Source organism: Vanessa atalanta, chromosome 9, assembly GCF_905147765.1.
Source record: "Vanessa atalanta chromosome 9, ilVanAtal1.2, whole genome shotgun sequence".
Lineage (NCBI taxonomy): Eukaryota > Metazoa > Arthropoda > Insecta > Lepidoptera > Nymphalidae > Vanessa > Vanessa atalanta.
This window is the reverse complement of record NC_061879.1, coordinates 12,333,220-12,345,247: the sequence shown is the minus strand read 5'-3', so window position 1 is coordinate 12,345,247 and position 12,028 is coordinate 12,333,220. Positions and strand designations below refer to the sequence as shown.

Here is a 12,028-nt window from a genome sequence, read left to right as displayed (position 1 = left end):
ATTTAAAAAATAAGGGAAGCAAAGGGTCGAAATTCGGCATTTCTCATGTCCCTGTACCTTAAATTATAAATTAAAAAAAAAAAACAAATTATAGTTTTGACATTACTTACTTCATATATTATAAGTTGCAATGTTTACAAAGTACTTAATATTATACAAAGACAAGTTTAAATTGTACACAGATCGAGCCATTTATTACTAATGTTATTGATCGCTCATTTTTTATGTGTAACATCTTTCCTACCTCTTTCATAACACATGTGATTTCCCGAGCATTTTATGTTAATTTTGTTGTTGTTTATTATCAGGTGTTACACATTCACAATTTTTGATAAAAAACATTACATCAAATGTATAAAAAAATTAATGTAATAATATAGAATTAAATGAAAACATAAGTGTATAAATTATATCACAATAATTTAAATGCTACAAACACTTCTATTAATCTATATATAAATGCTTGCGTACAGATTTGGTTTCCTAATACAGAGGTATACTGGCATAAATACCATCCATATCCATAAAGCACACCAAGACAAATATATAAATATACAGTTTTAAATACAGACTAACACATTTTTCTAATGAATGCTAGAAACAGAATTTATTTTTATTGTGTATATTGAATGCCCGTTGTTAGTGCTAAAGGTACTAAAATAAATTAAATACAACCATAAAACAATACACAAAGAGATAAAGACAAAGTTTTGCTCCCCAGACTAGAAATTTTAATTTAATTTTTACAATAATATTAGCCACAGCTATAACACTTAATTGTGTGTATGCCTCACATCATCCCAATACATAGGTGAATGCCTGTCAAAATATTATGAAATAAAAATATAACTTAAATTTAAAATACTATCGACCATAGATCTTGTATGGCAGAGTGAGTAGCGATTTGATGACAGCTTTTTTATCTTGATCAGATCGACAGGAGTGGACCATGTGCAAGTAGTCGTTTAATAAACCCTGTGACTTAGCACTTGGATGATTCATTAGAAGTATTGTTAAAGCCTGAAAATACAAAATAAAATAATATAGACATCATAAATACAATACAAACAAATTATATTATATACAGTTTATTTGCGCGAAGTGACTTTAGGAGTTGGATAATAACATACATTTTTTAATCATCAGGTTAATCAACAGACTCAATGAAATGTAGTCTACCTTTTTCAGGATTAATAAAATAAATTAAAAAAAAAATGAAACAGAGGTTGGTTTATTTATATAATTAAGGTATTCAGTATTAATTTGTTAACCTATATATTAATAACCACCACCACCACCACCGTATAGATTTAATGTTGTCTTTTTTTATAATGTAATTTATTGACAGTAGAGCAATTTTAAACAAATAAGTTTCATTTCATAAAAAAAATGTCTAAAATAGGTCAAAATAATTTAGATCAAGTAAAAATAAATTGTTATAAAAAAAAACATCTATTTTATATACTACATACATATTTTTCAGTTAAATTCATAAATTCAACAAAAAGCAGTACCTTTCTGTAAGAATTTAGTTCTTTACAGTGATACACTGTTTTCACACTATGTTTATCAAATTTTAAAATATTATATTAATATATATAAAATATATATGAAATAAAATACAGATAATTAATATTAATTAAATGAAAATAAGTATTATTTGTGAGAAGTATATTTGTTGCAATAATTCCAATCTATACTTTTATTATAATCATTGATTGATTAATTGGTATCAAATATTTCAAAATAAGATATTAGATTGAATTTTTCATGTACTTATTTACAATCAGTAAACTTAAGTAAGTATTGTTCTTACATGACCGAGATACTAAATTATACAACAAGGCTTAATTTTTACTTACTCTGATATAAAGTGGCAGTTCATCACTTCTATTAGAAGCATGCTCCCATATTGGTGATTTCTTCAAAAGATAGACGAGTTGATCCCAATCATGAGAGTAGATAGCCCGACGCAGAGCTATTTGGAAGGCATTCCTCCATTTCTTACTCCTTAAATCAGTCTCATACAAACTTTTATCCATTTGCAACTGAAGAAGATTTCTCTTACAGCGTTTGTCGTGTGGTTTACTCGGAGTTTCTAGTAAGTGTAGCGCTCGTTTCTAAAGTAACCAAGTAAAATTAAAAAACTGCACTTAAACAAAAGGAAACAAATAAATAAATATAAAACTATTTTAAACTTACCAGACTACTTAAAGGAACATAATGACATTTGACGACATCTTCTTTGTTCATGTTTAAGATGGCAACGAGAACACTTTTATTTAAAAAATAAATATAAGAAGCTTCCCGCAATTAAACATAACCTTTAATTATTAAAATTAAAGAAATCCAAAACAAACGTTAATGTCAATGTCAATGTGACAGTACAGAGATTAAATTATTACGGGTTCCGACTTTTCGAGTTTTAACAACAAATCAAAAATTGCCTTCTAATAGTCTAATAGTAGGTATACTACCGACAAGACAAAGCCAAATAAACAAAATTGGACAGCAAATTGACGCGATAGCATTGGTCGAGAGCTTGAAAATTCTGTGATATTTGCGAAATTATGGCGTTTTGAACGTCGATGAAACTTATCGGAACTTTAGAAGTAAAATTAAAGTGAATAAGCAGTTGGGTGGAAAAGAGTTGTATTATAAATAAATATATAGTTATCAAGAACAACAGTTCTTACTAATATAGAAGTAGACAATATAGCCGAGTCGTTAGCAAATCGCATGGAATACGTAAATCTAACATTTGTTTATCTTCATTCCTTTTTCAATTGGAATATATTATAGGTATTTTGATTTTACAATACTTATTCTATTACGTTGTATTTTAATTTAAAAGTTGCAAACAATAATATAATAATTTGAATAATTTCCTTAATTTGTAATTATGTTTTACTTACAATAGTTAGAGCATTGAGACTTTACCTTATCAATTTTAATTTTATTTACGTTATCAAATAACTTCTTTAAATGAACTTGAATGAGTTGCGGTTTCTTCGAATTTCCTAAAATCTCTAGCAAATCATCGTTAGATATAAAATAGAATCTTGGAAATAGTTGTCGCTTTGTTTCGAGATATTTTTCTAAGGCTCGCAATATTCCATCCAAGTTATCAACCATTTGATTTAGTTTATTGAACAAATACGGAGCTGGCTTGTATAGACATGCTTCTACTGCGTTCTTTCCAGCATACATACTGTTTTATTATATTTATGTCAGAAATACAAAAAATATGGCAACAATAGAAAAAAAAAAATTAACAAAAGCAATAAAGACTAACTTGCTAGTTATTTCTGTCCAATCAGCAGTTAATGCGTCAAATACTTTAACTTCATTTGGAAGTTGTTTTCTAATGTCCTCTCCACTAAATATGCTTTCGAGATACAAGTATCGCCTTTGCACTTGTAAAGATATCTTAAATTTGATAAAGAAGTAAGTTATAAAAAATTTATTTAGGTACAGATATAGGGCGTAGTTTGTATTTAATATTAACCTCGATACATTCCGCCACATAACCCAAAGATTTCTCCCAATAATCAACTTCTTTGATAAACGGTTCCACGTATTTCGTTGACTTCATAGAAGAAAGTTGAACTTGATGGTCTTCGAGAAACTACAAATTATAATATTTATTACCTAAGTACGGCTAGTTTTGTTTTAATGAATAGCTTAAAGACGTTCTCTTTACGAACCTGTGAGACATCTTCAACATTCTTAATTTTATACATATCTCCTCTATGATGCTGCATTTCGTATGTAGTAGCCTTCCACACTTCTCTAATAGCTTTAAGGCCGTTCTCTATATTCAACTCCATTGTTGCTGCGTTTGATATTTCAGCGATATCTTCGGCATACGCTTGGAAGTTGAGCCTCATTATTAGTTCAAGCTTAAAGTCCTCGGAATTTTGGTCAAATTCCCTGGTAATTAACACGTCTTAGTAAATTGATTAAAATTAATAGGTAGGGACATAGAAAAATAAAAAATAGATGTGTGTTAGGTATATTTTAATAGCACATGTATGAAAGAATATAAAAGGATATATCTGTATCAACTCACACTCCCATAAGAGTTTTTATTCGATCCCAATGCCTCTCTCTCATGCACGGATTCTTAAGATCACCGATTAATGGCAATGTTCGTCGAAATGCGTCTACTTTTACTCTAGTCGTGTCAATAATATCCCATCCCTTTTCTTTAAGTTGACGCGAAAGGCGGTTAAAGTTTCTAAGAAAATATAAATAATATTAAGGAGTAATTTTGTCTTTGTAAAATGTACCTAAAAGTATGAACAGATAGATTTTTCTTTATACCTAAAAAGATACATAACATTATCTTCCATTTCATCGGTTTCCATTTCCCAGAAGGTTTGTGTTTTATATTTTTCCCATGACTCCTCCCATTGAAACACCAAGCCCCACACTTCTTCTAATTTTTCTAGTTCTTTCTCCATCTTTTGCAGTTCTAGGTTCACTGGCGTCCTTTTAATAGAAAAAAAATATTGTCACAATATGAATTCATACAAAATTAAAACATCAATGTAAATCTAAACATATATAAAGAATCTTAAAATAATGATCGATCAAAAATACTCTCAAGTACAAGTCATAAAATTACGTTAAATTGAACACAGCAAGTCCATCTCTTATTTGTTGCTCTTGGGCTCGAAGCGCGTTAAGTTGATCTCTATACGCTTTCAACTGAGCCAACGCGTCTTTACCAGATACATCAGAGCTGCATGGAGCAGTTTTATAGAAATCTTCACAAAATTCTTTAGCCGCTTCTTTGAACACCTATTCAAATTATTTATATGAAAGATTATCAGGTATTGATGCGAGGATCATCTATTTTGAATTTACATCTAATCAGTTTCATTGATTACCTCAGCCTGTTCGAGTAGTTCAGCTTTAAATTTATCTTTGTTCATCTCTAACGCCTTCTTTGCTTCTTCCAATAGAGCGAGATATTCGGTCCAAGCAACGGGTATATTCTCGTGACGTGTAGACATATCCGAACTCAGCTCTACCTCAAATTTAGCTACGAAACACAACTGATTTGAAACATTTGAACTTGAAAAAAATATTAATCTATCACCGATGCATTTGTTTTCTACCATATTTTAGCTATTATGTTTGAATACGTAAGTTTTACTTGTAATCTTACCAAGAGTAGTCATTTTATCGGTAATTGGCGGAAATGTCTTTTCGATTTGCGATATCTCTGACATCAAGCACTCATATGTAGCCATTGCTGAAGCTAACTCTTTTAAATCTGTAGGCATCTAAAATTTTATTTTAAGTTTAGTATAATCTATATACTATTTTCATTTCAAATTACCATATATCCCATAGAGGTTTGGGGGATTAGATTGACAGTAATGAGACAAAACACGAAGCCCTTTCTCAGACTAGCTAGTACCGAAGACTAGCCAGGAAGAGCCAACGAGTGACAGGGACGTGAAGTGACAATAACAAATACACACAATTTCAACTCAATCACATCCATGAATACGTAATATTTCATAAGTACATACAGTCATGGCTTCTGTGCTGCTTTTATCTATGTATGCATAAACATTATCAATGTCGGCTTCAGTTATTTTTCTAAGAAGTTCTCCTAACTTTGTCTGCCACACCAAACAATGGGCTATAATCGACTTCTTTAATTCACTGGAGTTAAGAGTTATAAAATGGATCTGAAATACAATCAATACAAAATTATTAATATCTTCAAGGATTGAAAATAAAGAAAACAGTAATTAAATTACCTGATTAATGGTTTCTTGTATTTGAACAGCATTAGCGAGATTGCTGTAGTTGATGATAAGTTCATCAAAATCTGCAGCCGTATGACCTTCTTGTCTATACTTCAACATAAATTCATCCTTATTTACCTTCCAAATGTGAGAATAGGGATCCCACATGCGCATGTGCTCAATCACAAGAGCTAAATTGTATTCTATTTCTGTAATTATAAGTTAGGACCGCTATTACTGTTAATAAAAGGGTTGCTCAAACCCAGGCAGGCACCACTGGATTTTCATGTGCTTTATTTGTGTTTATAATTCATCGTGAAGAAACCTGCATGTGTCTAATTTTAACGAAATTCTGCCACATGTGTATTTCATCAACCCGCATTGGAGCAGCGTGGTGGAATATGCTCCAAAACCTTCTCCTCAAGGGGAGAGGAGGCTTTAGCCCAGCAGTGGGAAATTAACAGGCTGCTAATGTAAAATATGTATGTATGTAAAAGGGTTGTTGGAAACACAGTGGCGGACTAATCCCGTCAGAGGCCCGGGGCGGCAAAGCTAAATGATTGATCTTAAGGAAAATATGTGGGTATTAAACACATTTTTAAAGTCTTGTTTAGGATTTGATCAGGGGAATGCGGATGCATTTGGCGGTCCCCCAAGACTGGAGGTCCGGGGCGAGCCGCCCCTTCCGCCCCTCTGTTAGTCCGCCACTGGTCAATCAAATCACGAAATCACTACGACTAATGTGGTAAAAGGCTTAAATTTTTGGTATACTTAATATATTCTAACTTTATTGGTATAACAGTAAAGTTAGAATATTATATTCAGACAGGATTAGCGTAATTGTAGTGTGTGATGTATTTAGTATTTATGTTTATTTTATGCTTTGCACACAACATTTTCTTGGTTATAAACAACTAACTAGGTAACTACCTACTTACCCAATGACAGCGTATTTGGTTAGTGGGTAGTTACAAATAATTGCCATGTCAGTGCAATATTAACATATTGAACGGAAATAAAAAAAAATACAGTTAAAACGGCTATAGTTCTTGGTGTAGTAGTTTTTTCATTAAATCTAGGAATGAAACCGGACAAATAGACTACCTGATGGTATAATTATGGCCCACCATAAATATTTTATAAAGAGTCCTAACCCTGTCTGAAATATTAACAATTCCTTACATAGTCAATGCGCAACCAAACGGGCTAAAATGTTACGTCCTGTATGCTAAGCCGAAACAACAATAGGTACTATGTATTATTGTTTGGCGGTAGAATGACTCACGAGGTAAAAAGATACAGTTAGGTATTTTAGAAATTACATAATTAGCAGTCACTAATACTATACATACCCGCATTAATTAAAGACTGTAACTTATTGCTATCTGTATCCGTCTTAATGACTTCGGTAAACTTCTTAAGACCTCCGGCGGGCAATCCAAACTTCTCATATAACCTCGGGATTGTACTTATAAGATGAATAATTTCTTCAATAATCGTCGTAAAAGTATCTAATAATTCATAACGATTTGGAATAAATGTAATGTGCTTATCAGTCAAATAAAGACTCATTTTGATAAGAGGCGAGGGTGCCATTGTACCTAAAAAATAGTGTTCGTTGTAACATGTATAATTATTTTAAATCCGTTACATATTATTTTAAATCCTAACCATCTCCGTGTACGGCTTTGTACATATTTTTCATTGTCTCTTTGATTGCCAAACGTAACGCATCCTCGAATAATCGATCAAATCTCCTAACGTATTTTATCCAATGGTCTGCCATCTGAAGACGCGAAGACCAATCAATAAATCTTTTTATTTTACATCCCATATTTTGAATTCTATTTAACTCTACTGTTATACTTTTTTACCTGCGTGATATAGGCCTCAAATCCTTCGTATACAATAATTATGTATGTTATGATTTCCTTGTACATATCTAATATTTTAGCGGCAGCTTGTTCTTCCATTTTCCTAATTATTTGTCGGAGTTCTTTTATCTCGAATACATTATAAATATCAAATTCAATTAGAGGAGTATCACATATTTTTTCCATTATTTTGACTAAGTTTATATTACAATTTTTGTATGTTGTTAAAAAATCTTGAAGCTGAAGAAAAAAGAAATATCGATAAATGTCAAACTTTCGTGAGGTATATTTTTTGTATATATGACTAATGCTATACTTTAAGGTTTTTATGAACACGATCATTTTTAAAATTTACTATAACATTACTTTTTCGATTACCTTCGAGCAGGTTTGTTCGAAAGTAATCGTGAAAACAGCATGAACCTTGCTTTGTTTTATTTATTTGACTTTGACTCAAAGTGCATGCAAAATTACTATAGTAACATAATTATTATAAAAACTTACTTCTCCGATTTGAGTGACACAGTCCGCGATATAAGCATCAGACATTGTGGAAGTCCATGTCAATTTTGTGATTCCCGGTTGAACTTTTTTTTCACAAGCCTTAAAATATTTAAAATAAACAAGGGTTACTATACTTAATCTATGGAAAATAACGTATTTTTTCTACTCCCGTAGCGTACACTTCCACTAACGAAAGTGTGCCCTTCCACCTTAAATTAATTATTTTTTAATAAGACCAAACTTAATAAACAGGTATAATCTATTTTTTAGTCTTTTTACAATAATTTAACGTAGACGGGCGCGCCTCTTGAGTGAACTAATCAAATCAAGAGTTGTTTGTAGTATGTATATAATATAGTAGATTTATGTTCAGTAGGATACGTAAATCAAGGTTTGTTAATCGCTAAATAAAATAAAAATAATGTTGATATTAACTTGAGGGTATATATTGTTTAATTAAAAATCATTTTTTGATCGATCAATGAAGAACAGTTATTGAACTAGCCAGCTTATAAAAACTAAAGAATATCAACTGGCAGCAATGTAATCTGTCAAATTGTCAATGTCAAATGTTTGCTGTTCATTTTCAAATTGAGATTATTAATCTAAGAAAAATTGCATTAAACTCCAATTATAAGAATTATTGTTACTAGTTAAACATAAGCAGATGAAGAACTTTTTCCATAATGAACTTAGCAGATCCCGATTTAGAATTGGTAGATCCGACGCCGAACGTTCATGCGCTATTCATACATTTCGATAAAATATTTTTTTGGACTCAACTAGCAAGTAGGGCTGTAGTCCGCTGGAGCAAGCGCATGTACTCTTGTGCGGGGACGTGTTCGTAAGTGTTTTTATTTTTTTAACCTTGCTGCATACTATTGCTTGATATAAACATATATTTACCCTAACTAGTCCAATATTTATCATAACATACTGAAGTAGTGATGATGATTTAAGAAATAAACATTTAAATAACAACAAAATAAGACGTTACAGTCCCGTAGAAGTTAAAGGTGATTTCAAAGTATTAATAGAACAATTAAGAAATGATATTTCAAATTAAGAACTTTCAAATAATCAAAGATCAAATATAAAATTTTAATTGTATATTAAATATATTTGTAATATGTATTTTCTTAAATTTCAGTTACGATAGATGCATCTGTGATATAGCTTTAAGTGAACCATTGCTCAAATTGAGACCCCGCAAGGACCTAGTTGAGACACTCCTGCATGAGATGATCCATGCCTATCTCTTCATCACTGACAGAGATAGAGACCGAGACGGACATGGGCCAAATTTCCAAAAACACATGCACAGAATAAATAAAGCAGCTGGTCTGAACATCAGTATTTATCATGATTTCCATGATGAGGTAAATATATATTTTTTAAATTTAATTAAATTATAAAGAAATTTTTTATTATATAAAAATTAAGAATTGGTTACCACCAATGTGATATAATAATATATTTTTGAGATTATTTTTTTCCACATTAGAGTGACTGATGTGTTGGTTGTAGTTCTAACTAACGGGTATTCCATGTGAAATAAATATGAAAACCAGCCTTGTCTCAATTGCCAGGGTGCAGGGGGTTAAAAAAAATCAGCGAGACCCCTAATTTTTTTGAAGCACTTTAGTGAGGTGCCTTAAAAGATCACTTTCAAATCTCTTTTAATGGACAGATTGCCAGAATACTGTATGCACTTATGGTAGATATTAGTATAACATTGTATTAACTTTTTAGGTGAAACTTTATCAAACTCATTGGTGGAGATGTGATGGGCCATGTCAATTCAAAAAACCACATTTCGGCATTGTAAGGCGTTCAATGAATAGAGCACCGGGACCGTCAGACTACTGGTGGAATAGTCATAAAAGAAACTGTGGAGGTACTTTCGTTAAATTTAAAGAACCTGAAAAACACCAAAAGAAAAAAGCACCTCCTAATCCTAAACCAGTGGCTGATATTACTAAATATACTAAGAAAACGAATAAGGATAACAAAACTGAAAAGATTTCTAAACCAGTTTTAAAAGATTCTAATATGCTACCTGATAAATCAAATACATTTACTAAAAGTAATAGTTCTAGTACCATAGTTGTGACCAAAAAGAATAACATAGTGTTTAATCCTCAAGTTCCAAAGCCTCTCGTTGTGTTCAGTGGTAAAGGGCAGACAATTTGTGACACAAGTACAACAAACACAGAAGATGTTGTTGAAAGGGTTCGAAATGTCTGGGCAAATAAAGATTTGCCAATGTCACTCACTAATACAAAAAATTCTAAAAAAGTTCCAAAAGTTAGTACAAACACAAAAAATTTGAATAAACATAAGGCTGAAGAAACAGATGTTTCTTCACCTCCAGCCAAAATAAAGAAAATAGACGATTATTTCAAACGTAATGCCACATCAGTTCTGAAGGACTTGTATGGACAAGATTTTGTTATTACAGAAGTAAATAGTAATAAAAGACTATCAGTAGTATCTATCCAATCAGATTTGGTCGATTGTCCAGTTTGTAGTAGTAAAATAAGTAGTACAGAAATAAATAAGCATTTAGATGAATGCCTTAATAAAGAAATTATAGAAACTATTTGCAATGATAATGAAGATACAAAACCTGTTATTATCGTTAAGGCGGATCCTGATAAAGTAAATAATAACATTCCTGCCAATGTTTCCTATTCAAATTATACAAATGATGAAAAAAGCAAGTCTTTTAGGAATGATATAAAAGTCCCAAATATAAAGACTAAATCTATTGACTCAACTAATGTACCATTACGATTTATTGATATAAAAACAGAATGTGTCGACTTGACTGACTTACCAAATAGTAATGCATCGATTGAAACATTTGAGACAAATATTAAGGATGAAAGTGTTTTAAATAATAATGGTCAGATAAAGAATAGACGATCTGGTGCATTTGTATCTTCAGAGCTGGAAAAAGTAGATTTTAAATCAACTCCACTATCACCACCTAGAATAAAATTAGAGCCTGGCTGCAGTGAAAACATTGATTCGTCAGTTGAACAAAAATGTCCATGCTGTGGTGAGATAGTAACTAAAGCCATTGAAGAACACTTCGACGAATGTTTGGCATTTTTCGACAACAACACCACAATACCCACTGAAGGTGCTTCAACAAGTTTTGCAAACGAAACCATAGTCATTGATGATGATAGCGACATATGTGATGAAACGTTGACACTTAACGCTACTGGAACCAAATCACCTTGTCCATGCTGCCTTAAAATGATTGAGCTAGCCGACATGAACGATCATTTGGATATCTGTTTGAGTTAACCTATTAATATCTTTGCTATATACTCTAACTAAATAATGCAGATAATTTATCAAATGAAGATTTGTATTCAAATATTTGTTACCATAATCATAGAATATATGCAAACTTCTCATGTAAATGTGTTTTAGTTAGGAACAAATGTTCCAAGAACAAATTTAATTCACAAAGGACTGAAAAATTCTAGTATAATTGTGATAGGTCTCTTTCAAATAATTTAAGAGTTATTTATATGTTTAAGTTTATTAAATAAGGCATTCCTTGTTATCGCATTTATCTTATTCATATGGAGTGATTTATGTTGAAATATTTCAGTAATTTCATCAGCATGGTCAGTTTAAAAATCATTTCATTCATTCATTTGTTTATTTTTGCTCTGTGTTACATACATAATGTTAACTTTGATTATTTAGGTGCAAATATAATATAACAGATTGGATTATTAGGTAAAGAATATTTTTTTTGGTGGTCCTTTTGAGTTCCGGACGTATGTGGCTACGCTTATTGTTAAATATCAAACAACAGAATCATGTTAACAATTACTGCCTATGTCAAAAACATTTGAA

General features: G+C 31.2%; 3 protein-coding genes across 3 annotated transcripts in view; 1 reads left to right on the top strand and 2 right to left on the bottom strand.

Annotated features, from left to right (window-relative positions):
• The window catches only part of LOC125066246 (dynein axonemal heavy chain 2), a 41,876-nt gene that overhangs the window by 25,824 nt on the left and 4,024 nt on the right, over positions 1–12,028 (bottom strand). Inside the window, exons 11-25 of the mRNA XM_047674249.1 lie at positions 8,147–8,245; positions 7,643–7,882; positions 7,440–7,554; positions 7,121–7,369; positions 5,781–5,977; positions 5,547–5,708; positions 5,177–5,294; positions 4,896–5,050; positions 4,631–4,806; positions 4,327–4,494; positions 4,073–4,240; positions 3,708–3,933; positions 3,509–3,628; positions 3,296–3,429; positions 2,941–3,211 (exon numbers count right to left, since the gene is read on the bottom strand). Of these exons, the coding sequence (XP_047530205.1) occupies positions 2,941–3,211; positions 3,296–3,429; positions 3,509–3,628; positions 3,708–3,933; positions 4,073–4,240; positions 4,327–4,494; positions 4,631–4,806; positions 4,896–5,050; positions 5,177–5,294; positions 5,547–5,708; positions 5,781–5,977; positions 7,121–7,369; positions 7,440–7,554; positions 7,643–7,882; positions 8,147–8,245 (2,598 nt within the window). The remainder of the gene's footprint in view (positions 1–2,940; positions 3,212–3,295; positions 3,430–3,508; positions 3,629–3,707; positions 3,934–4,072; positions 4,241–4,326; positions 4,495–4,630; positions 4,807–4,895; positions 5,051–5,176; positions 5,295–5,546; positions 5,709–5,780; positions 5,978–7,120; positions 7,370–7,439; positions 7,555–7,642; positions 7,883–8,146; positions 8,246–12,028) is intronic.
• On the bottom strand, positions 109–2,361 carry LOC125066249. The gene is made up of 3 exons (XM_047674251.1): positions 2,203–2,361; positions 1,863–2,120; positions 109–1,020 (listed from the first exon to the last, which is right to left on the bottom strand). The coding sequence occupies exons 1-3, from the start codon at positions 2,251–2,253 to the stop codon at positions 865–867; spliced, it is 465 nt and encodes a 154-aa protein (XP_047530207.1). The 5' UTR covers positions 2,254–2,361; the 3' UTR covers positions 109–864.
• On the top strand, positions 8,709–12,003 carry LOC125066248 (DNA-dependent metalloprotease dvc-1). Its single transcript, XM_047674250.1, has 3 exons — positions 8,709–8,990; positions 9,297–9,525; positions 9,899–12,003. The coding sequence occupies exons 1-3, from the start codon at positions 8,833–8,835 to the stop codon at positions 11,462–11,464; spliced, it is 1,953 nt and encodes a 650-aa protein (XP_047530206.1). The 5' UTR covers positions 8,709–8,832; the 3' UTR covers positions 11,465–12,003.